Source organism: Diadema setosum, chromosome 2 (assembly GCF_964275005.1).
Source record: "Diadema setosum chromosome 2, eeDiaSeto1, whole genome shotgun sequence".
Taxonomy (NCBI): Eukaryota; Metazoa; Echinodermata; class Echinoidea; order Diadematoida; family Diadematidae; genus Diadema; species Diadema setosum.
This window is the reverse complement of record NC_092686.1, coordinates 46240462-46267905: the sequence shown is the minus strand read 5'-3', so window position 1 is coordinate 46267905 and position 27444 is coordinate 46240462. Positions and strand designations below refer to the sequence as shown.

Here is a 27444-nt window from a genome sequence, read left to right as displayed (position 1 = left end):
ATGTGAGTTGAGAGCGTGGCTATCAAGGGAACACTGCTTTTTATGCCTTCGCCACGAAGTGGTGCCGGAGGCATTATGTTTTCGGGTTGTCCGTCCGTCCGTACGTATGTCCGTACGTTCGTACGCCCGTCCGTCCGTCCGCATTCGTTTACGCGATAACTTGAGAAATATTGACTGGAATTTTACCAAACTTGGTCCAAGTATAAAGTATGATGGGGCAATTACTTGATTAGATTTTGGGTGAAATCGGCCAAAGGTCAAGGTCAAATCATGAAATTGTATCCGTTTACGCGATAACTCAAGACTGGATAGAGCAAATTTCACCAAACTTTGTCTGAGGATGATGTATGATGCGACAATTACATGTTAGTTTTTTTTAGTGAAATCGGACAGAGGTCAAAGGTCAAAGATCAAGGTCAAATCCTAAAATTTATCTGTTTACATGATAACTCAAAACTGGATGAAGTAGCTTTCACCAAACTTGGTCCAAGGATGATGTATGATGGGGCAATTAGTTGAGGAGATTTTAGTGACATTGGCAAGAGGTAAAAGGTCAAAAGGTCAAGGTCAAATGCTAAAAATGTTGCTATTTCCCCCATATCTATGCAATGCCAGAAGGTATTTTATTGAAACTTAGTGTAGACATGTACTACTGCGTAAAAATTCTCCAGAGAGAGTTTCATGTCATAAGGTCAAAGGTCAAAAGGTCAAAGGTTAGGTGAAAATGTTGCAATTTCACTTTTCTCGCAAATGGTTTAATGTATCTTCATAGAACTTGGTACATATGCATGTACTGACTGGCAGGGATTATCTAGGGAATTTAGGGGTCATGGGTCAGTATGTAGTCAGGGGTCAAAGGTCAAGGTCGACTCCTCAAAATTTTACTGTTTCCCTCATATACTAGTGTCTATATTCAATGCTTGCATTATTAGTTTTAAAATTTAATATATACATGTTGCATTACCTAATGGAGATTCTCCGGGAAATTTCCAGCCAGAAGGTCAGAGGTCAAAGGGTAAGGATCAAAGGTCAGGTTTAAATGAAAAAAAAAAATCTATTTTGTACTGTAATTACACTCTTTCTTCATACCTTGAAAAGTACTGAATGCATAAACTTATAACAGGGTCGGTCAGAAGTCAAGTAAAATCCTCAATTCCCCAAATATGTGTACCTGCACTCTTAGACAATTATAGCAAACCCAGTTTGAGGAAAGAGAACATTCAATACATTTCTGACAAACCTGTCATATCAGTATTTTGCCAGTTATGTGAAACTGTCATCACACATTGTGAAGACATCGTACTATACACCTATTGGGAGAATCATGCATTATGGCGGAGGCATCAGTCGCCATAGCGACATTTCTAGTTTAAAATGTGATTTTCAGGGTATTGGTACACTTTCACATAAATGCACAGGAAGGATAGTACACTGTTAGCACAATTCCTGCCATGGTGTCAATCTTATGGTAGTGCTCTGATCCAGCACCTTACAATGCAGCACATCTATATGAAGGTCTTGGTTTCACTTTATTCAGACTTCGGGAATTTGTGATGATGCATGCAAAGGAAACAAGCCAAATAGCTCTATCACACACACACATACACACACACACACACACACACACACACACACAAATCCAACTCAATAAATTGTTGATGGTTTTGCAAGCTCTGTTTGATAGCCAACCGTATGTTTTCCATCTGAAGAGGGCTGCATACCTCTACAGAGTTCATAATAACAAGCATTGAGTCATTGAACTGTACATGTCTTTCAAGTATTGTTCAATGGTGTGATCTTTCTCCATTGGCTGGTTCAATCAAGTAGCATACTGTACACATGAATGTATGCCATTTATACATGTATATGAATGACCGCAGATCTGACACCGTAACAGAATGCCAGATCACATTCATATATTCATATATAATAATATATATTCACATACATATTCATATAATCATATATTCATATATTCATATATAATAATATATATATATTCACATACATATTCATGTAATCATATATTCATATATGAATATATTCATATAGTCCTATATGTGGTATGGACCCGTTGATCATTTGTGATTATTTGTAATTATTTGTAATTATACAGTTACAGACAAGCCTGATTTCTCATAGACCATGTACAAAGTACAGCCGGGCCATAGGCGGGGCCTAAGGCCGGACCCAAGGCCACGGGCCTTAGCCCGGAACCAGGGGCCCAGAGCCCAAGTGGGCCCAGGCCCAGTGGCCCAGGGGGCCCAGGTGGCCCAGGGGCCCAGGGGCTCACGGGGTCCAGGTGGCCCAGGGGCTCACGGGGCTCACGGGGTCCAAGGCCGGGCCGAGGCCAGGAGCCTAAGTGCTGGTCCAAGGCAGGGGGCCCAGCCAGGGGCCACCAGACTGAGAATACTAAGAGTACCAGTCATGACTTGCTGTGATAATGATGTGACAGGCCTGTGCATACACATATTATGTAAATACACTGTACAGGGCTGTGCATATTATGTAAATACACTGTACACTAACTATACACAGCCCAGTCGCTGTATAAATCGCGACAGGGCTGCACCTGAGCAGCCCACAACACAGAGCAAACGCAAAGCAAATTTTACGATTGCATTTAGTTTTGATACTTGACATCATTTTTTGTTACCTCAAATGCATCAAAGACAATCTCTATTAATGAGACTTCATACCGTACCTGTTTTCCTGGGGTTACTTGTGGGAATTCTCCGATCTGGGTACTATTCGCAAATCTAACAACATGTGAAAATATCAACTCCTGATCAGCATGTAACGTGCATGTGTACATTTCTGTGTTCAATGCTGTATTCCATGAACATGAATTTAACAACTACTGTTATATCCTGTAATATGAGCTGCCAGGACAAAACTCACATACGCTCTGATTCTGTATAGCAATCACTTTCAAAGCAATGTATTGATACATTTCTGCCAGCTAAAAATTCTTAAATGTTGGTTCACCCATGTGAACGGGTACAGAAACTGAAGCCTAGGTGGTGGGTTAAGCAGAATTGCTGCTGTCCTTACAGTCCCACTCATATGTTTTCATGTTAGTCTAATGCTAGTTTGTGGCAATAAGAGAGTGTGCCAAGCAGTTTGCCAAGCAGGGATTCAGCTGGATGTCGAAAGTGATTAGCCATTCTGATACTTGAATTTAACAATACCATTTAACAATTCCATACCACCTAAAACCCCAACCCTATCAAATTCTTTAGAATTTCTGCTATCAAAACAATGATAGGATAATCTGCAGATAAAGTAGATTTTTTCTGTCACAAATCTGCTGTTACTGTGTTATTACCTCCGCCCAGGGGGAAGGTTATGTTTTCGTTACCATTGGTTTGTTTGTTTGTTTGTTTGTTTGTTAGTTAGTTAGTTAGTTTGTCTGTGTGCAAAATAACTCAAAAAGTAGGTAACGAATTTGGATGAAACTTGCAGGAAAGGTTTAGATTGATACAAGTAACAGATGATCAAATTTTGGTAGTGATCTGAGAATTTTGGAGGAATTTATGAAGGATTTTTGATATTTTGGCAGGTAGGGTCAATGAACTTGGGAGTTCAGGCTGCGCGTATTTGAGGTTTGCATGCGCGCACTAGTGCGTGCTCTAGTTTCTGCCAGGGCGAGGCGCGCCGTGCAGCTGAGGGTTTATGACGTAACAAAGGTTTCTATATTGGGAAATTGGGCGACTTTCAGCACACAATGCTATAAGTATGTATGGGTGGAAATCACTTCTATGGAAGAACAAGATCAGTGGTGGAAATGAGCTGCATGCTTGGCGGAGGTCTGTGCTCTCAGGGTGCTTCTGTAGTTTTGAATGTCTTCCTCTGTGAAAAATGTGAAATCAATGAAAGGAAAAAATATGGTACCTGGTAAATATTAATAGCTGTGCACATTATTCACACATGTACTGTACAATGTATGGCAGTAGCATATATTCACTCACAAAAAACACTGATACATGTAAAGGAGTTAAAGAATCAGCAGACATAGTTTTACAAGATGTATTGCAGAGTTCAATTAGTATTATTATTATTATTATTATTATTATTATTATTATTATTATTATTATTAATAGTAGTAGTAGTAGTAGTAGTAGTAGTAGTAGTAGTAGTAGTAGTAGTAATAGTAGTAGAAGTAGCAATGATAATAATAATGATAATAGTGGCTACTTGTATAGTGCACAGGTCCGCTTTTTAGTGCTCATGGCGCTTCATAAATGAAAAGATAGATATAACACATGTTCAAACATGACAACAGAGAAGAAAATGGCAAACAACAACAAACACATACCAGATAAAGAATACAATTGTTCCGAACATTATAGGCTGCAATTATAGTCCTCATTGTGAGAGGAATAGGTAGCGTTTTGAAGTTTGGATTTGAATGTTTCTGTAGATGACAATTATAGCTGTACACACAGAAAAAATGTTCCAGTTAAAGAGGAACGTAGTCATACAAAGTGTATGTATTTCACATTTTTCAGCATTTTCAATCTTTCATATCCATATGCAATGGGCATAATATAATGGACTCATTTGCATATCATTTGCATAGTATGCTATCATGGGGTGTGAAAGTATGCTGAGTGTTGACATATAGGTCATCCACTCATTGTATCCCCTGAACAGAGTTCGGAGGATACTATGGATTTGGCCTCGTTGCGCCGCGTCCGCCGCAGAGATTTTCTTGTGAGCACTTTACTGGCTGCAGTTCTTCTTAGATCATCTTCAAATTTGGCATGAAGGTGTGTTATGGTAAAACGAAGACGCCTATTGTTTTTGGTGATGGTGCCCTCGCTTGTTCCGTCTTTATACATGAAAAAGTAAATTTTACAGGGTCTGTTTGTGTGTGCGACGCTGGCCTTGCTTCGTGACCAATTTTTTTTTATGCCTCCGCCAACGAAGTGGCCGGAGGCATTATGTTTTCGGGTCGTCCGTCCGTCCGTCCGTCCGTATGTCCGTCCCATTTTGTTTTTGTCGATATCTCAAGAACCGTGTGGTGGTTTTACATCAAACTTGGTATGAGGGTATATCCTGGGGGGATAATACTTTGTTTGGATTTTAGGGTCACGGGGTCGAAGGTCAAAGGTCACAGGTTATTTTGTGAAAAAAAAGGTTGAAAATTCATGTTTTTCTCCATATCTCGCAAATGGTTCAAGGTATCTTCATGGAACTTAGTATATATGCTTGTTCCAATGGGCAGTGATTATCTAGGGAAGGTGAGGGTCATGGTTCAAAGGTCAGGGGGTCAAAGGTCAAGGTCAACTCATCAAAATATCACTACTTTCCTTATGGTTATGCAATGCCTGAAGGTTTTTTTTTTTTGAAACTTGATGTATGCATGTATTACCCGATATATATACTGTGGGAAGTCTCTTGCCAAAAGGTCAAAGGTCAAGTGAAAGTGTTGAATTGTACTTTTTCCTCCATATCTCAAAAGTAACTCAAGGTATCATCATGAAACTTACATATTTATGCATGTTCAACCTAACAGTGATTCTCTTTGGAACTGTGAGGTCAAAGTTCAAAGGCCAGGTTTAGATAATGCTATTTTCCCATTTGATACTGAAATTATACTTTTTCTCAATACCTTAAAAATTACTCAATGCATAAACTTATAAAAGGGTCAAAAGTCAAGTAAAAATCATCAGTTCCCCAAATACCTGCACTCTGACATTTTTAATCATTCATCCAATTGAACCTAGTTCTAGGAAAGTGGACATTCAGCACATTTGTGGCAAACCTGTCATTTTAATATTTTGCCAATTGTGTGAAACTGTCATCACACATTGTCAAGACATTGTACTATAGACCTATTAGGAGAACCATGCATTATGGCGGAGGCATATCAGTCGCCGTAGCGATATATCTAGTTGATAATCTGAGATGCAAATCATCAAGACCTACAGCCTTAGTACAATTTAAGATTACTAGTACTATGTTCCTTTAAAGGAGATTCAACAGGGATATCCTCAAAAACAAATTTAGATTTTGCCTGCTTCAAACTTTTCAACTGAGGATAGTCACAGTGTCTCTTATCAAAATTTATTTCAGAAGCATGTTTCCTACCTTACTAAACATTGCATTGAACTCAGTTGCAATTTTGCTATTTTTTTGAAAAAAACAAACACACACACACAATTTTTTTTTCCGGTCCCATACATTACAGCACATATTTTCTCTTCTGAAGTATAAATTGTAAAGGTACTTTGTTGCCATTTTTTATATGATTATTCTTCTCCTAGATATCAATCAACATGATGAAGTTCAGTATATAATCAAAGGGGTCCAGGGCAATTATCCCAGACCCTTCCCCTGACTCTAACCCTAATCCTAGTCATGATCCTTATCCTAACCCTAGCCCAAATTCTGACCCTAAACCTAACCCTAATCTTTACTCTAACCTTATCACTAACCAGTAATTAGCCGGGGGTAATTGTCCTTGCTCGGGGGTAATTGCCCTGATACGAATCAAAGGTCATTTACACCAGTTGTTTTTCAGACCATGAAAACCTGACATGTCCCATACTTAATGTGCATGTTATCTTGCACTTAGCCCAGTAGCAGAACTTGAGGAAAATTTGAAACAGAGAGATTGTGTGCTTAAACATTTCCCTGCATTATTTGAATTTACATATACATACCATGTCTCTACAACCAACATGTTATATTCCTTTCATTGTTTGTTGTAATGGGCAAGATGAGTGATGTTGTCAGTATATGTTTTCCAGCTTTCATAACATTGGAGTCGACTTAAAAAATCAAGGGCATTGTACAAACCAAAATGCTGTGCAAACGATATCCATTCAACAAAGACGTGATAAATTAGTATCACTTCATATCCTTCAGAGATTAACTCTCGCAGGGTTATTCATATCATGTCAGATTAGTTACCATATCAAGGTCAGTGTTGCCAGCAGATAGCATGATACATACCTTCACTTGACCTGATTAACCCCTCTAACTCAAGATCCAACACTGCACAACATGTATGCTATGTGCTATATGCTATACTACACTTGATACTGTACTTGTGAGCTGGATTCATTTTGTAAAAAAAACAAACAAACACCCCCCCCCCCAAAAAAACAAAAAACAAAAACAAAAACAAAAAAACAAAAAACAAAACCCAAAAACCAAAAAAAAAACAAAAAAACAAAAAAACAACACACACACACACACAAAAAAAACCACACACACACATTTGTTTTACTTTGCCCTGTGGGAGCAATTGGTACAAAGCCAGTAAGTATATGTAATTGTGCAGTATGGTCTATGAGTATCATATTAAAGGTCCTGTTTACCTTTGGGAACAGTGATTTTTTTTTTTATTTCATTGAAGATAGGACATTTAATGCATATGTGTAGGTCTGTTGTACCACAAAACATTTTATCATATAAAATGTTTGCGATAAAGCCTAAAATATAAGGAGATATCTGTATTTTTCCTCAATAAACCGTAACTGTAGACGGTTTAGTCTAGAAACATTTTTATTGTAAGTATTGTTCACATTTTGTATATTTAACAATATTTAGCATTGATTTTACTGATTTAAATTTTTACAGTGGTTGTTTCTATCCCTAACTCACATTTCAGAACTATTTTAAAGCACTAATGCTGGGTTTTTGTTTCATCTGCAAATGGTATATTATGCCTTTAATATATCAAATTTGATTTCCTATCCTTTTCCGTCAGTTTATGCAAGTTGTATATTGTGACCATGTCAGGCTATCAATAAAGTTTTTGTTTGTTATCAGATATAATGCATGTATTGCCTCAAAGATATTTCGTGGGGCATTTTTATTCCTGCTAAAGAGCATTGCCTGTACTTTGTGAGAAAAGATGAGGCTACAATATGACAGATTTATAAATGTGATATAAAGGCTTCACACATTACATTAGTTACGTTCAGACGGGAGTTCTTAACCTCGAAGTTAGGAAACTTCGAGGTTTAGCTTTTGCCCCCTAATTACGACGTGTGTCCACACGACGAATCGTAACCTCGAGATTACAAAACTTCGAGGTTACGCTTCTGCCCCCCGAAACTACGAGTGGGTCTCGCTCGATGTTAAAACCACAAAACCGAAAGTTTCGCGGTGACCCCAATACGAGATTACGAGGGGCGCGCGGGAACGGGCGCGCCATCGACCGGGAAAATTCAAATCTGAAAGTGAAGGAAAATGGAGCCGGCAAAACGGGCGGTGATTCCGCTAGCCCTCGAATGCGAATCATCGGTGGATTTGTCCGATTTTCTTGTCCCAGTGATCGTGAGGTCACTGAAACAAAAACGATACCTGTCAGAAGAAGCTGATAGAAGGGAGCGATACCAACGCCATTTCAGGAACATAGCAATTGCGCAAGAGAGACAACCGCGAAGGTGGTGGGTTTTCCCCAAGAGTCTACATTGGTGGAACACCATTGTTATGGAGGAATGGAGTGATGAAGATTGGCTTGCAAACTTCAGGTAGGCCTATGCAACTTTTGAATTTTGACATATTTATAAGAACAGACTAGCTTGAGAGATGGTCGTACAGCATGACGTGCTTAGCTGTAGCTTTCCGCCACCAATGACATTACTGCTGCTAGATACTGTGCTGGGTACGGTGCGTTTGGGAGGTTGACCCGGAAGCAGAGGGAAATTATGGGGGCTGGGGTTCACGGCGGGGTCACTCTTAACTTCGAGTTCGTTGTTTTTTGTGTCCACACGGTGCGTAACTACGAGTGGGGACCCCCCGCGGCTCGTGGTTAGAGCGCTAACCATAAGATTTCTTATGGCTCGAAACATCAAGCAAACCTTGAGGTTTGCTAACTATGAGTGCGTCTTCACGGTCCCTAACTACAAGCTCTAACCTCGAAGTTTCCTAACTTCGAGGTTAAGGGCTCCCGTCTGAACGTAACTATTGTGGTATCCCACCTGTGAGTCACACACCCTAAGTGTCCTGAAATCAAGAGGTGTAGCTTTACCTCATTCATGGGTTGTTGGTTTTTGTAATTGATTTTGATAATTTGTAACTCCAACAAACATAACTGTCACTCTCTGCATCTGGCATGCTATATTTGGGAAAGATTTGTTATGGCTGATTGATTCCTTTTGATTGCCAAAATTCCTGTGTAACCTTGATATGACAAAAACTTTATCCATGCACCACTCAACACGCAGCCAAGCTCACTGCCGTGGGAAATTTATTATGCCTGTGTGAATATTGAATTCTTAGTTGGGTATATATGAGTTAAAATGCCTCTGAGATGTGAAAAAGTGAGATATCCATCATTTCTCAGGGTGTACAGAACCTCCTCTGTGGTTTCATTTTCAAAAGAATATACATTCTATGTCAAAAAAGTTGATACTTTTTTATATTGAATATCATATAGGGACTGCAGAGTGAAAATATGATCCAACTAATGTCGTTGTATTAAACAACAACTAATGTCGTTGTATTAAACGACAACTCTGAGACCAGCTGGAGACTGGAAAAAAATCTCCATAAAACTGAACACTTTCTTGTGACTCCTTGATTCTCTCTCATATCTGGAGACCAGACTAGTCTCCAGACTAGTTTGAGTTTGCTTAACTAAAGAATTTGAGGTATTCATAAATATCATATGAGCTCCCCCGTGGAGACCTAATTAGCTCCTTTGTGGAGACAATATGAGCTCCCCCGTGGAGACTTAATGAGCTCCTTTGTGGAGATAATATGAGCTCCCTCGTGGAGACTTGGTACATACATATATATTTAATAATCTTGTTTATCTTTTTCTAAGATCTATAATGTCTGTTTTATGTTAAGTGCTGTCTGGGGCAAATTATTTGTATAGGGCCCCATTTTTCTCTCTCTTCTTTCTTTCTATAAAACAACAACAAAAACTAGTCTCCAGGAGAAGGGTGGAGATGTCTCCACGACCACTCTTTGACCAGTGAGACTTGAGTCACATCCTGGTCGCCATCTAGTCCCCAAGACAATGAGATGACAAGGAGATTATACCTACTTTAAAGGAAGATGGTACAATGCCATGCCATTAGACTGTATTTTCTTCAGCATCATTGATATATTTTCTTGTTTCTTTCTCCATTATTTTAGGGGAGTAAGACCCTGTTTACAGTGAGTGAAAAGGCCGGGCTGAGCCTGGCCTTCCTTTCACTGTAAACGCTCAAAAGGCCAAATGCGGTACCCAAAACGGCCGCGCATTTGGCCAAGCTCTGGAGGTAGTCTCAGCCCGGGCTCAGCCTGGGCTCAGCCTGCTTTTCTCACTGTAAACACAAACTGGGCCAAATTGTGACCGGTGTTCTCCCAGATAATCATTTGTTTACAAGCAGAGCACACACAAAATATTGAAAGGTTTGAATTAAAAGCTTGGGCCGAGCCCTCCACTGTAAACGAACAGAATTGCGGGGCCGAGTACCGCAATTTAGGCTGCGCTCGGCCAGGGCTCGGCAGGGCCGAGTACCACAATTGAGGCTGCGCTAAGCCAGGGTTCGGCCTGGGCTCGGCCCAGCCCTACACTGTAAACGGGGTCTTAGTTACCCCACTCCTATCCAACTTTGACCTAAGACGACCTCTATCTTTGCCATTGCCAGTCTCTGTGCTGTGCTGACACATTCTGTTCAAAATCTTTCACATTCTGTCACAGTACATACTGAATTAAGAACCTGTTGATAAGTTTGTCATTTGCAATTATGAGAAGAGAGAGTATGATTGGTCCCTTGGTACCGTCACCATGGCATCCAAGTCAAGGAGATGCTCTCAGTTACCGGGTATGTTTCTCAATATATCTTGTGATCACAGTGTCACAAGTTTGCTGGACTGTGGTATTGATTGTATCTAAATTCTGGCCAGACTGATATATTTTTCTTTTAGTGCATTTGTTAGTTAGTTAGTTAGTTAGTTTGTTTATTTGTTTGTTTGTTTGTTTGTTTGTTTTTTCTTTGGGGAGGGATGGAAATCTGAGTGTTACTTAGAATGTACATAGTGTTGGTTCAAGAATGTGAATATTTTTTCCTTCTATGAATGAGCACTGCATGATTCATGAATGAATAGAAACAAGTAAGAATCGCAGCCAAAGTAGACGCTATTTGTACTGAGGTAGCCAGATAACTCGTATTGTTTCCTGCTAGTGTGCTGACAAACAAACTTCCTTTCCTGTATGCCAAGCCCCGGTCGTAAACACGCTGACGACGAGAGGGGGGTTCCGTCTGCGCAGGTGTTTTCCTCCGCAGGAAAAACCTGTGACTCAGGGAGGATATGAACCCATGTTAGATGACAGCAGTGAACAGGTCCTCTGCGGCGAACTGAATAAAGCACGAGAGTTATAGAAAGATAGATAGATAGATAGAAAGATAAATTGAGAGAAGAGTGGGTGAAGGGAAGGAAGAGAGAGGATGGTAAGAGACAGTATATCTCACACAAAACTGTTCATTTTCTATGAAGATGTACACATCATCACATGTTCTACTTTTTTTTTTGGGGGGGGGGGGAAATCACATTTTACATACTTCAGAATAAATATGACAAAAACGCAACAACACGTTGAAAAAATTATTGAGTCAGTGTATGACTTGCTATACACTCCCTCCAAACTGTGTAAGCCAAAACTCTCCCGTGGCCAAATGTGTATCATTGCATTTTATGTTTTTATGTTTGGTTTTCATCAGAATTGTGATTTTTATGTAATCTTTGTACAGATATGAAATTCTTGCTAGTAAAGAGAGCTGTCACCAGTTAAAATGTTTCAAGATATTGACTTTAAGAGCATATTAACTTCACACTGGAAACACAACTGTGGATATAGTCTCACTCAAGATCATGTCTGTTAATCATTCAGAGAGAGACTCTTTAGAGACTGATAAAGAACAAAGTAAGTCTGAGAGTAGAACAGCATGGAAAACAAACGAAAGTTTGGCAAGTTGCTGAATGAGGCAGCAGTGATTATTTGTTAGGAATTCATGACAGTGAATGAATCATTTTATGCTTGGCCAAACAAGGAAAAATGAGAGAAAATAAGACATCTAGACTAAAAAGGAAAGAGTCTTTGTGTTTGGTGGCCAGTTGGCGACAGAGGTGCAAAACTTAGTGAATGGTTTGATATTTTGCTGAAGAGGTGAGGTAAAGGCGGATGTTATCATTCATGGACAAAAGTGCAGGTCAGCCATTTATTCATGATGGAAACCTTCACCTTGAGGGCAGAATGTTTTGTGACATTCACTGGGTTCATGGTTTTCCCATTTTTACCTCATGATGCGAAGGACCTCACACACAAGCTTCCTGTGGCTGTTGACAATTGGGACGTCAGCGTCGCCATCAAGTTCACCCAGTCCTCAGTGTGTGTCTCTTCCCCACCCCCAGTCCTCTTCCTGTCCCACTCGCTTAAAACAGGTGTCCTTAACATTGGACTCTTTACCCCCATCATTTTGCCCATTACCCTTAATCAGTCCTTATCTTGGCCTCACTGGGCTTTATGTGATGAAAATGCTGGCAAAAATGAGAAAAAGATATTTAGTGCTTTTTAGCTCAGAATTTCTGTCTTGAACTAGACTTGAGTTTGAAATGCACATGAGCTAAACCATTTGTAATGAATGTATGGCTGAGCTAAACTCCTAGATCCGATGATCTTTGAGAATTAAAGGTTTCTTGGGGAATGGTTTAGAGGTCTCAAAACACACCCAGTGCATAAAGTATGCATCAGATAGAATAGCTTCACTTGGACCAGCTTCACTTATTGGGGCTTATGTTCAGCTCATTTTTTTTTTTTTTTTTTTTTTTTTTAACCTGTTGAGGACGGGCTAATTTTGCTACAACACACATTTCCCATAGACACTCGCCTGAATATACTCGGGACTCGTCCTCAATGGGTTAATGGGATCTTAAAGGTCTTGTTTACCTTTGGGAGCAGAGATTTAAAAAAATTTCAAGATATCACATTTGATGCATATGTGTAGATTTGTTGGATCACAAAACATCCTACCATATAACATTTTTGCAATAAAGCCTAAAATATAAGGCGATATCAGTACTTTTCTCAATAAACCATAACTGTAGACGGTTTAGTCTGGAAACATTCTTATTATAACTATCGTTCACATTTTGTGCATTTAACAATACTTAACATTGATTGTACAGATTCAAATTTTTACAGTGGTTGTTTCTATCCCAACTCACATTTTATAACTATTTTAAAGGACTAATGCTGGGTTTTTGTTTCATCTGCAAATGGTAAATTATGCCTTTAAGCACCCTCTATACTCACAGGATATGTTTTACATACTCTTGTAACTCACTCCCAGACATAATCAGTGTTGGCCGTCACATAATCACTTCTTGTTACCTTCTCAGCTAGTGCACATTGAGGTGACGCTTTCGTGCATGTTGGTTCATTCCTTGCCGCTCGCTGTATGATGAGTGACTGGTAATCACAATTTCGGACCCTTGGATCCAGGGTGCTGGGATGTGTCACACACGTCAGGAGTCCTGCTTTTCAGGGAGACTTGATCACTCCTTGGGAAAACCTGCTAGGCAGCAGGCACTGTCAAGGTGGGGGGAGGGGGGAGGGGGGGAGGAAAGCCTTCTTTGGCAGTTGAGCCTTTGGTGCCCAAATCAACATCTTGTATTTCCTCTTTTTTTATACTGTTCACCATTATCTTCTAATTTTTCTTTCTCTTCTCCTTCTCTGTCTTCATTTTTGCACTTTTTCTCCTTACTTCTTTTTCATTTTTCTTTTTTTCTTCATATTGTTTTTCTTTCTATTCTAAATTCCTCCTATACTTTTTCTTCTTTGCTGTTTTTGTTGTTTTCTCCTTCATCAGCTTCTTCATTATCATCATCTTTGTCTTTTTACAACTAAAATCAAAATACCTCATGATTTATTGAAACTTTGACCTGTTGACTGTGCATAAAAATCATAATAAATATGTGCATGTCACCGGCATTAAAATTAAACAAAACTAATGCACCAAGGGAACGTTTGATTGATTTGTGCATAACGGGAGTAAGTATAAAATCATGATTCAAATCGATTGTCAGTTCATTATTGTCTTTGACTGCCATTTGGTGATTTGAATCAACAGCTGATGTTGTGAATACAATTTGTTGGATTAATTTCAGAAAGATTTACTGTTTTGTTTTATGATCTTCTGTGAAGTTTGCCAAGTCACCTTTGCTGTCTGGTTATACCCCATCCCTCCTGGATACCAATTATCCACCTATCGATGGAGACGGAATCACTGCTGCTTTAGAGAGTGACGCATGACGTTTTACAAGGAGCGAACACATAGAGCAAATTAATGAGGCAATTCTTCGTTAGTGCAAGGCCACAGTGTTTCATCACCTCAGAGGTAACAAACATAAAGCTCTACTAGCTCGGCTGATACAATGAAGCTAGGAGCATGTGGCCGGTGTGTTTGTCGTCACAGCCATTTTTCTGTCTGGTCAGGTAGTCCAGTGGAAAATTGGGTCTCTCCAGGTAGTGTAGACCTGCTCTGCTCCCCAGAGTGACATAGCATTGCAAAGAAACATGACAAGGGTTTGATGAATTGTTAACAGTATAACAGGTGTTTTTATTAGCCTACGAGACAATGATTTTATTTATTTTTTATTTATTATTATTATTTTATTTTATTTTTTATTTTTTTGCTTTTGTGCTGTAGGAATATTGTGTGTAGTACTGTATTCATCAGGTCGTTAAATGAAAAAACTAACTGTTTTCAAAATTATTTTTCCAGACTGTTTTGAAGGATGATGAATGATAAAGCAGTTTGGAACAAAAACCAGCAAAAGGAATGCTACAAATAAGTCAAAAGATGAGACTATATCAGCAATTTTGAAGGTATATGAGTCAATCTACCTCGTGGCCAATTCAAACTAACCTTTTCAAGCCTGACTTACTTTATTATTCCTGACTTCATGTGTTTTTTCAAAACCTCGTAAGTATGAAGTCTTTATGCACCATGGTGTAAGCCTCACATGTAATAATTTTTTTAATATTAATTTTTGTTATGCTGGACATGCAGTGAACAAAATTGTAGGGAAAATTCCAAGCTTTCCTGTGATGTGATTTTCATGGCAAATGTATGATTGTTCTTTTCCTTCAAATGACCAGTAGGTACAATGTATATAATGGTACAGGCATGACTTTTGCACACAAAGCAGTGACAAAAATTTGAAATTTACTCGAAAACACCACTTGACATTCAATCACCACACAATACAAGCTACTATAAACATGTGAGAAGAATTGTATCACGAGTAAAGCTTTCATTGCACTGTAGCATTTGGCGATTTATTTCTTGGTTTGGGTGGATTTGTGCATTTGAGCAAAATATGTGAACTTGTTGGCATGCCATCAATTAAGTCCTGCATGCGAACATATCTCACAAAGGGTTAATCACATTGTACCAGTGATACAGTTTAATCCCATTTCATACTGTGAGATTTAAGCCATAATGAAGCTACATCTGTCTTTTCTTTTTTCTTTTCACAAATACTCTCCCTGAAGAGCTGAAATTTATGTAATATTGGATGTTCTTATATTATATTTGTTGCTATACACCTGCATGTGTGAGTGTGTGTGTGTGTGTGTGTGGGGGGGGGGGATGACAGTAGTGCATTATGTTGTAGATAAATATCATTTTAGAAATAGGTGCTGTAAAACCAGAAATTTTCACGTGCATGAAACTTATGCGAATTTTCGAAGGAACTAAGATTCACCAAAGTAAAATGCACATGAAAGATTTTATCTGCACAATGCATTGAATGACAGTACAGTGCTAGACACTGCAAGTAAGTTGACTTGTGCTACTTGCTGTAACAGTTAGACCTAGTGCTTGATCAATTCATGAAATTTGTGTGCTGCAAAAAAGGCTGTTCACTCCAATTTGCAAAGGCTTCATGTTGCAAATGTTTCTCTTTTTATTTCCACTTGAATTGTTCCTTCTTAAAGGTCCAGTTTACCTTTGGGAGCAGTGATTTTAAAAATGTTCCAGATATCTCATTTGATGCATATGTGTAGGTCTGTTGTATCACAAAACATCCTATCATATACAATTTTCACAACAAAGCCTAAAGTATAAAGAGATATCAGTATTTTTCTCAATTAACCATAACTGTAGACGTTTAGTCTGGAAGTATTTATATTATAACTATTGTTTACATTTTGTGTACTTAACAATATTTAACATCAATTATACGGACTCGGATTTGTACACTGGTTGTTTTTGTCCCTAGCTCACATTTCATAGATATTCTAAAACACTAACGCCAGGTTTTTGTTTCATCTGCAAATGGTAAATTATGCCTTTAATGGCAAGTCATTGAATGTTGTGCGCAGTGAGAGCCGTCAGTTTCAAAGAGAGGAAAGATTAATGGCTTCAGTCTTTCTATATGATCGTAAATCTAGTGTCTCTGGTCAGAATGTTGGAGGAAAAGGATCCTGCAGCCACAGGTTTACTGCTTCCTGGGAATATATTCTATGCCATTGTATCCTCAGTAAATCAAGGTCATGTTTTGATTGCTACATCCTTATTACCTCACAGTTTCATGGTTCTGGAAGCAGTTTCGCTCAGCAGTGGTTAATTCTTACTGACTGAATAGAGGTAGCTTTCTTTTTCTCAAATTATTTCACTTTGTTTAGATTGTTTTACACTTCTCAGCTTAATTTTTCACTACACTGAATTTATATCCAACCCCATAAAATGAAAAATAAAATGCAGAGCCACCCAGTCTCTCAGAGTCAGTTGGAGCTTCCATATACTGTAAAACATGATATATTCGCGGCATGAATTTTTCGCGATTTGGAGCCAACGCCTTTTTTTGCGGCATGAAATTTTCGTGAATTGCCACTGGCATTCAGTGCATATATAGTGTAGACAAGAACTTTCGCGTGCATTTTAATTTCGCGAATCTTTGCGCTTGTGAAATTCACGAAATTAAAATTCACGCAAACATTCCTCGTTTTACAGTAGCTAAAGCCCTGTTTTAACAGAGACTTTCAATCTTTTTTTTTATACCCTGACTGTTAAAACGGTCCTCACAAAATGTTGCTCGGACATTGTCATGGTAACTTTTGCCAAATTCTACCCTAGCCAGTTGGGGTATGGTAATTAACCCAACATTACCCTGACATTACCCCAACTTCATCCCGACAGCCCTTCTGTTAAAATGCTCTTGAGGTAATATTCCCTTGATACACTCAACACGAATGCACAATAGTCCAAGCAGAATATGATAACATGCCGCTTGCCAATCATGTGCATGGATTACAACCGCGCCCCCACACCATGGGTAGGTTGTTATGGAAACCTACTTGGAGAAGGTTTTTGGTGTGTGTCTGTTAAAACAATGCCCTATGGCTTGCTCTCTTATTGCCCAAAGTAATGAATTTTGATCTCTGAACATTGTTGGGGTAAAGTCTGTTAAGACAGGGCTTAGAATATCTCTGTGCATGCTGACAAAAGACTAAAAACCATTACCTGGTGAGATGCATAACATATTATCTCCTGAGTTGCTCCTTTGCACCTCTGTGATTTGGTTGTGTGAATGTTGGCAACCCTGTGACTGGTTTCAGTCTTACTCTTTCATTATGTTTAGGAAGAGGAAGTTTTCATACAAGGGGCAAATAGAGAGCACATTGTCTCTGTGTAGATTAGAATCACACACTCAGGACTGTCTGACTGAATCATGCACATGTCCCACACCCAACCTTTCGTGCAGGCCAAACCGGCGTTCAGTGATATCAGAGTGAAGTATGGGTATTGTGGGAAAAGAGGTGTGGCATGGAAAGACAGGTATTATCTGCACTTAATCTGCTGGAAGGGGCGTAAAATGTATTCTTTCCAGTGATTCATGTGTTTTGACTGTGGATATATTTTCCACGACCCTAATATCACAAAATCTGAATTAGCATCTCAAGTATGTGTTGTTGTTGTTGTTTTTTTTTTTTTATGTAACATTCTTCAGTGTGCCTTTGCACTTAGCATGGGGAATCAGTACTCGGGCATTTAGTCTTTGTGACAGTTTCCCCGAGAAATGTAAGAAATTCATTGTTGATGCAAGGATGAAGTTAGCCAAGGCTATATACTTTGGTCAAGTTCTTTAGGTAAAATGGTAAATTTGTTTAATACAGTGATAAGATTTAGAGAAATTGAATGTAACAACCACTGAATCTGCACTCTTTCCACAACCACAGTCAATTTGTACAATAGTCTGTACTTTGGTCATAAAGAATGGACAAGGTTAAAGAAAAAGTCCACACATAAGTAGAGGCATCTCCACATAATGGAATGGTCGGGCTTCAACAGCCCTTGTGTTGTTTTGGATGATATTTTGAAAGTTTTCGTAGATTTTGCAATCATGATTTCATCAAAGCCATTATTTTTGGTGGTGCTATTCTGTGACGTGAGGAAGTGTTGGAATAATCGCTTCAGATGACATATTGACTGTTACATAAGTAGATATTGCAGTGGTCATTAAAAAGAATACCCAAACATATCCAGTGTCACTAATTCAGGCAATTCAGTGTATGGGAAGTCGATATTAATCATTTAATGTAAACTTCAAATGCTCATTCTCCAAGTGGATGATTATTACTGAAGTACTGCTGCCGTAGTGGGACTGGGTCATGTAGTGAGGAGACAAACTAAATGGGAACATAATTGGCCATTAGCTGTTATTGAAAGCTTGGTAGCTGGTGTCTTTATTGCATTTATCACACAAACCATTAGCGGTAATCTCCCTGATGGCGAAATGCAGGCCTCAGATCGGATGTCACTTCAGGTCAAGACGCAGATGAGACTGTGCTTACCCATCTCACTGCTTCACTGCCCCATTAGTCGCTCATGGCAATTAAGGAGTTAATAGAGGGTTTCGAGATATTCAAGATGGCCACCTGAATTACCATAAAAAATCTTGGATATCTCAAAAACCTCAAAGAATGCAAGAGTTGCATCAACCATGTTCAGATTAAGCACCTTCAAAATACGGTAAACCCCCAGGGTCGTCTATGAGGTATTTCAGCATGACGCTGCAACATGCTCAAATTCTTGGGCAACATCCTCAAATCTTGTGCAACATCCTCAAGAATTTGCAACAAGATCAAAATAAAATGTATTCAAACATGTGAAGAACATGTGCAAAACATAAAAAAAACATGAAACATACCTGGTACTTAGATGTTTGTGCGCAAAACAGGAGAGAGAACATGGAATGTAAGCAGCATGAAGAGAGATAAGTTGCCAAATATTGCTTACTATGTGCTTGTGATGTTTGCTCTGCGCACATACAATTTCTGCAATATTCTGAGATTCTGAGCTTGCAATATGCTCAAATATCAAGTTGTGACCACCCTGAACCCCTCAATTTATTTTCTTCTTTTTTTAAGTAACATTGGTAAGGAATAGTGGTATTGGAGTTTAAATTTTTGGTGGTGATCTTGGATAGATTCTTGGATAGATTCAGAATCCTCAAAATAGGGTAAAACAATCTTCTTATTTCATTTTTATTATCCATTTTTAATGAATACATATAAAAGAGTTTCAATTTGGGTGGCCATTTTGTTGGATATTTTAAAAGTCAAAGGGATGCAAGAGTTGCATGATCCAGATCCAGAATTAGCTCCTCAAAAAAAGAGGATAAAATCATTTTAAAAAAATGAGTGAAAGGTTAAACAAGATTAGGTCCAAACTCTTTCTTTGGCACCCAGACTAAAAAGGGCCTCTTACCCTGTGTTCACATTACACCCGCATTGCAGGGACAGTCACCAGAGATCTTATAATTTATCTTTTGATTTGATGAATACAGCTCGGGCACTATCAATTACTGTCCAAGCTCACTCTCCCCTCTCATTTTTGTGCCTGGACCCACTTGCTTTGCGGGGACAAGGGGACAAGTTCCAGTGAGCATTCACATTTTGGTTTGGAAGAGAAAGTCCCACAGTGCAGAACTTTCCCCACGTTGCAGGGACTTATTCAAATGCTAGGATTGTGGCAGCTAGATCTGCTGAAAGTGGAAGACTGAATCTCGGACTCTTGACCTAAGGCAAGGCTGCACACTGGCACTGGTCCGACTGTCCCTGACCAGTAAAAATCACTGTCGGACTAGTAACTTTTTAGGAATTTACCAGTAAAAGAAAGTGGAAAAACTAGGTACCTACTGGACAAACAGACAGGTCGGACCAGTAGAAAAAATAGGTTAGTGTGCAGCCCTGCAAGGCCTAGTTTTATATCAGGACAGTGACTCAGCAATGGGCGACTGGCTGTACCAGGGTGCCCCCTCCCCTCCCCCACGTCACCTTAGTAATGCCTCTTGTCTGATGGGAGTAAGGCGGTGCCCATCTCACTCAGGATAACTTGTGTTTTATAGACATTGTGATAGATAAAAAGATTGTCCGCCTCAATTTTGAATCACGTTCCTGGACAGTGTCTTGTCATGATACTGTGTGCTGTGGGTGGGAACATATATTATTTTGACAGTATGAACCTTATCCCTCCTTCAAGGTGATTATGATATCATGAACCTTGGTTGTTCAGACTGCTACCCTCCTCTCCTTCCCCATCTCCAGAGCATCACATTTACTCACAACTCTCCCCAAAGTTTGTACTCATTGTCCATGTCTGACTGCCACAAGGGAGATACCGCTTGTTTGAGTTGACTTCCTGTCAACTTTGGCCCCAAGTATATTATTTTTAAACGTCCCTGTTGGATAGTTCAAATCGCTTTGCAGACTTGGGGTCTGACCTTGTGTCTTATCTCTTCCTTTGCATCCCGCTGGCTGTAGAGGCTTGTAGGTTACTAAAAGTCATTTCCCACTTATTCAGGACATTCGTAGGGTTGTGGTTGAATGTTCAGACAAGTGATCACTGCCGCTCCCACACCACACCAAAACACAGGAATCACACAAGCTAAATTACAGTTTAAAAGCAGTCATTTTTAAAACATTATTTTATCATCACTGTATTGTCATCTTGATGGTTTTCACAGGACTGTGATTTGTCCCACAGACCACATTCATTGTACACCTATCTACTACTCTACATATTTTTACAATAATTTTCAGTGTTTTTCTTTATTTTTCATTTTTTTAGTTTAAAAAATGATCAGCACCCTTCTGGCATTAAACATATTATATTATGATATTGTTTTTAGGAGATAACTTCATTTTGGAGAGTCCTAATCCTTAATGCCCCTCCACATTCCCATGTCACAATCATATCTGTCCTGTGTGATCTAATCAAAAGAGAAAAAGGTGTTTGTGCTCTCTTATTTTGACTTTTTAACTTCTGGTAACCACATTTGAATAAATAAAAATCTTGTAAAATCTCAGGTCAATTTGAATGAGATGCAGTGTTGTTATCAGTTTCCCATCACCCTAATTTGATTAATTACCTGTATTATTTTCATTTTGTTGATGTGTCAGTGTTTTGACAGTCAGTTGGTAGTGGATTTGACTCATAAAATTAATCTGAACACAGTCCCCAGTCAACAGGATGACACAGTTTTCACTATTTGTAGAAGATCTACAATATAGAGAATAGACATGGTGATTGTTGTTTTATTTAGCCTTCAAAGAAAAAAAAATGTTGATTCAGCATAAATTTGACAAAGGCAGTCTATAAGCTTAAAACGGTGGTCAGGAGACACCAAGACAAAAGCACCCAAAATTTCCAGGTACCCCCAGGTCTGTGGTACTAAGCTTCCTCCTTCCAATAACCTAATTCAAGTCATCCTTTACAGATGCGCTGACAAGTTTGCTGCCCTCGCTTGTTGTGAGTCAGTCTTTCTTAGGGTTCCTTGACACTGATGACTGGAAGAAGCCCCGTGGAAAAATATGAAACTTGATATTTGCCAATTTAGGTCGTTTTGCTGTTTGTTAACTTTATTTCTGATATTGACAGTATTTGAATCAGGTGAGGTGGATAATGATTTAATCTCCACTAATGTTTATTTTGGTTTACATCTTCCTTTTTTTTTCTTTGTGAGGTTAAATTGCATGGCATTGCCATGGTAATAACATATTTTCTTGGAAGTCTTGTGGAGTAAACTACTTCCACAATTTTGAAGCAATTGAACTCAAATGTGGTGTACATGATGACATTGAGGTGTAGATGTGCGAGACATGTTTTTTATGTTTGTCAGAAAAAGTGTTGCCTTGGTAACCACAATTTTCCCAAAACCTTGTGGAGTGAACTACTTCCACAGTATTTAGGCAATTTCTTTCAAATTTGGTATGTATAATGATCTATAGGTATAGTTGTGTAAGACACACTTTGTGTTTGTTCCTGACAAGGCATTGCCATGGTAACAGCATATTTCAATGAAAATCTTGTGGAGTGAACTACTTCCACAATTTTGAAGTAATTAAACTCCAATGTGGTGTACATGATGACATTGAGGTGTGCATGTTCAAGACATGTTTTTTATGTTTGTCAGAAAAAGTGTTACCATGGTAACCACAATTCCCAAAACCTTGTGGAGTGACCTACTTCCACAGTATTTTTTATTTATAATTCCCTTGTCTACAATGCTTGACCTCCCCTCCATCTTGTCTTCATTAATTTTACTTGCTCTCTCTGTGGGCAACTGTGATTCTGTAACCTCTTACTGTCCCTGCACATCTACTTCTCCACTTCACTAGCTCCTCTTCTCCCTACCAACTCTCTTTCTCTCTGATTTAAAGTTTATGATATAAGTGATAAAAATTCATTCCATCCTTTGAAGTTCCTCGAGGGGTTTTTGCTTATCAGCATAGATTTTGCTATGTCCCGCTGATAAGATACCATCAATTTGATTTGATATGAGTAATGCCATTATCGTACCCCTTGTGTCATCTCATTTTGTTTTAGTTTTTGTTTTCCTACAATTGAACAATATTGGATGATGCAGAGGCTATGTTTCTACCCCCTACTAGATTTTTCCCGTGGGAGTTAATGACAAATGTTAATATCACCTTGCTTGCCACTAGTGACACACTAGGGAGGTTGAATAAAGTCATGGGGAATAGTATATCAAACTGCCTCTTTTTATTGTCAAAGAACACATCATAATCACATTATTTTGTGCAAGGATGTTTCAGGCAAGAAAATCAGTCTGAGGCCAGACATTTGAAGTTGAAATTAGTTATAAAGTTACTGTTTTGCATTACAACGAAAAACTGAAATGACTTCATAATGGCTTTCTGCCTTCCCATGTGTAACTTACCAATGCACTAATTTGTGGCAGTGAATTTGATTCGAGTTGCCAAAGGAAAGCCATTTCCTCTTCTCATACTCCCCCAACCCCCCCCCCCCAAAAAAAAAAAAAAAAACCTACAGCACAACACAGCACAACATAACATAACAAAAAGCAAAGCAGATGTCACCAAAACTGTTCATGGAACTTGGAGGTGTCTTATTATGTATATAATTACATATACAGTGTATATTTATATTCATATTTGTATGTGTGTATGCTCACACATATCCTTGATTCATATCTCCTTTCTTGCAGGCATACATATGTTTCTAATTTTGTTTCTTATAAATTTCCATTACCTAGTTCCATCTGCAGTCATCTAAATCTCTTGCAATGTTTCTATCTTCCGTTATTTGTAGATTCCTGAAGGGCATGATGAGTCAGCCACTGACAAATTGCCAGAGGAGACGGAAGAGGGACCAAAAAAGAAAAAGAAGAAAAAGAAAAAGGATAAAGCATAATCAATTATCCTCACAACTTCTGCACTCTTTACAGTGTTTTCCCTTGTGTCAAGTTAAGGTTTGTGCACTGGAAATTTAATCTTGGTGTCATCATGGTCGGTGTACAAGGTTTTTGTTGCTAGATTGCTGTTATGTTCAATCAAACAGGTTAGGATAAATTTCATTGACGCATATGGCAGGTGTAACACATGGTGCAAACAAAACTTTATTACAGCCTAAATCACACAGCAAAGGAGCTAATAGTATAGCATAATTATTTCTTTTGGGTGAATGTAGTGGCAAAGGAGATATGATTAATCTTCAAAGAGGTGCGTATACTTTACATTGATTAGGACAAAACACAGACACTCAAATGAACTTAATTTTGTCTCTTCCTTTAAACATGTTGTAGCTTTGAGTTTGAAAGTGGTTTTAGTTTGATGGTATGTGCACCACTTAGACAAAGCATGCCACCGGCAAAGACTGGCTTATCCATCAGTTTTTAGCCAAGGCTCCACACTTATGGTGGCCCGGTGGCCCAGGGCCACCAAAAATGAAAGTCGGGCCACCAAATTTTAAAAAAGGCCGAATTTGGTGGCCCGCCATGGGCCACCAAAATTTTTTGAAAAGTATGTCAATAAATTTGTATCTTTTTGCACCGGAACCTTCAAAAGGACATGAAAGTAACTTTGTCTTTTGTGTTTTGAGAAATAGAAATAACTATTATGTTCTTCTAGCTTCTAAATTGTTTGCATGTACATGTAATCTGATGTCATTTATTTATGTTTAGATGTAGCAACCCATGTGCCTGTCAATGAATATCTATACTTAGTCTTCACCATTCAGCAGTTAAATTTTTTTAAAGGATGGATGAAAAGGACTGAATGAGTGCCTGAGAGTGAGTGTTGTGAGTTTGTTGAGGTTTATTTATGAGTAGATATGTCCAGCTTCCAATTCTTACTATGATAAAACTTCAATATTTGACTCCTTAAAAAAAAAACAGGACTTTTAATGTTTTTTATTGGGTTTTTTTTGGGCCACCAAATTTTTCTCTCGGGCCACCAAAATTTTGAAAAAAGTGGTTAGTGTGGAGGCCTGTTTTAGCACATGAGAAAGTCTGCATAAACTGGCTAATGCTATTGATTTCTGGGGGGTCGAGGTTGCTGAAATTGTGTAATACGTGTATCACAGTTTATTCTTTTAGATATGACAAGGTGTGTCAAACTTCTTTTACAAAGTCTGGTTTGGGGTTCAGTCTGCATCTTTTTTACATTTTGTCAATGTACTGAATATTGTTAATTTGAATGTAAGATTATATCGTATCCATTACTAGCAAAGCAGTGAAATTGCATTTCGTACATATAAAAGATTGCTGCACTAAGTTCTGAACCAATGTATGATATCATGGCATGAATATGATAGTACTATGTTTGATAATTTGTGAAAATTATTTTTTCAATTTGTAACAGGAAAAGCTAGGATATTGTCTCAAACATTAGCGAGCAAGAGCTCTTTCACAATCTTCATCAATTTTTCTTTTTTAGATTTGATTTGATTTGCTCTCAGCATCAGTAGGTGTTTCTCATTATACCATGTATAGCAATGAGATATGGAAGTGTGCTTTGCTCATACTTTTACCTTCCTTTGAGATGTAGGCCAATTTCCCTTTTGTCAGAGAAATGAGGGTCTATTGAGTTATATTAAATTGGGTAGATGTTCATTCACCGCTGTTGACTATGCATTAAATCCATTCACTAGGTGATTCTTATGAGCCTGATACTGTTTTGTTTGTCTATAGGATCAGTAAATATTCATTGTTTCATAAAAATGACATGATGGTAATATGATTATGATAATAATGCTGCTGCTGCTGCTGCTGCTGATGATGATGATGATGATGATGATAACACTAATGATAATGAATATTATTATTTGTGCTATTATTACTAATGCCATACTGTTTTTATCAATATTACTGTCATTACTATTATAGCATCATCATTATTTACCATCGCCATTAGAGTTAGTACTGTTATCCATAAGTTCCAGGCTTCAAGGAGGTATGAGTAGGAATGAAACATTATCTGCTGTGTGTAAACACAGTCTGTGCAAAGATAAATTATAATTCCAAATAAATTCTTTACAGAAGATCATACTTTTCCTGTGGCATCACCCAGTTAAGTGATTGCTTGCATTAAATTGTGCTCGAGAGTCACTGGAGTGTGATCTATGAACTGACTTTTATGAAAGGCTACACACATCCAGTGCATCAGTAGAAATCTTTTATATCAAGAAAAATTATAGTATGTTTGAACTACGGACAATGAAAGGGCAAATATTAAAAAGATTGGTACGGCCTGCGAGGAGCAAGGCCTTTCTAGCTCAGTACAATATTCATTTTTCATGATTTTTATCATCAATTCTTGCTGAGAGTATCATCAATCATGATTGTGAATAAACTGCCCACAGACAAGGTGCTGTGTCGACAACGTGAAAGTTTCTGAAAGTTTGTGATATTATGCTATATTGTCTATCAGAGTGTATGCACACAGTGTGTTTTGATTAGAGTAAGCGTTACTAGAGTGAAATCATACCAGCAAAATTCTATCCTCTGTCTTACACCTGAACATTGCAGAACTCCCTGCCCAACCATAATTCTCTCACTCTCTCCACTTCCTTTCCTTTACTAATTCCACTCAGAACTAAATTTTCAGCAAAAGAATGACCCCTTTTTCTCAACTTTTCATTCTTGTTTCCTCTGTTTCTTTCTATACTTTCTGTATCAATTTTGTGGCCTAATTTTGAGGAGAAAGAATATTACGCTGTCTCCACTCTCCCTCGCCTATTCTTTTTCATCCACAGCAATCTTTTTTAGGAATACACCACATGGTTTTACCTTTAAACTCTCTATTTTAGAAATGCATTACCTATTTAGATTATGTATGTGAGGGTTTTTTTTCCCTGAAGTGTGCCTTAGAAGAATTGCAAAAGATCAGGAATACCTAGCAAATAATGAGCTTGCACTGAATCTGGGCCACCTTTAAATCCCGGTCTTGAGAATAGTTAATTCTGGATGTAAAAGAGAACATGAAGTTCGTGTATTGTTATTTTCATATTATGTCTTCGCTTTTGATCCGGATTTCACGCGCTTATCGTGGTACCAGCTTTTTGTTTGACCTTAATCTTCAAAGTCCGGGTAGAGAGTTGTCAACTCTAGACGTACAAGGAAAAATGAAGAGCATGTTGTGATTTTCACGTTGGGTCTTGGCTTCTAATCAGGATTTCACGAATTAATCATGATACCAGCTTTTGTGAGACCTTGGTGAAAGCACACTATAATTTCACGGAGAGAAGACGTGTATATCCTGTGAGATGATGAGAAATCAATGAAGCACTCCCCATAGTTTTACAGTCTATTATTTCGCTGTAATCTTCCGTGGAATTTAACGCCATGTGATTGGCGATCATGATGCAAGAAAGAAGAGGAAATGAGCTTCCCGCCCAAAGTGAAAGTATAGAGACAAATCTTGATTTGATGCACAATGTCCATGCATGTTGCAACATCAAAAGTTACCGCAGGGTTCCCTGCAAAAGTTTCCCCGAACGCAGGCTTTATTTATTGTCACGTGGATCCGGTGGATGGAGCATGTCTTTACTTAGATTTGAAAAAGGCTTCCGACACTATTCCAAATGATCTTCTATTAACAAAGCTGATTTGCTTTGATATTAAAGGGGTGGAGTTGGCATGGCTTCAGTCCTATAT

At 38.4% G+C, this 27444-nt stretch overlaps 1 protein-coding gene across 1 annotated transcript in view; it reads left to right on the top strand.

The window, feature by feature from the left end:
- The window catches only part of LOC140246059 (DNA-directed RNA polymerase I subunit RPA34-like), a 56988-nt gene extending 30819 nt beyond the window's left edge, over nt 1-26169 (top strand). The window contains exon 8 of the mRNA XM_072325504.1: nt 23601-26169. Coding sequence (XP_072181605.1) covers nt 23601-23702 — 102 coding nt within the window. The 3' untranslated portion in view covers nt 23703-26169. The remainder of the gene's footprint in view (nt 1-23600) is intronic.
- Nucleotides 26170-27444: the final 1275 nt, after the last annotated feature.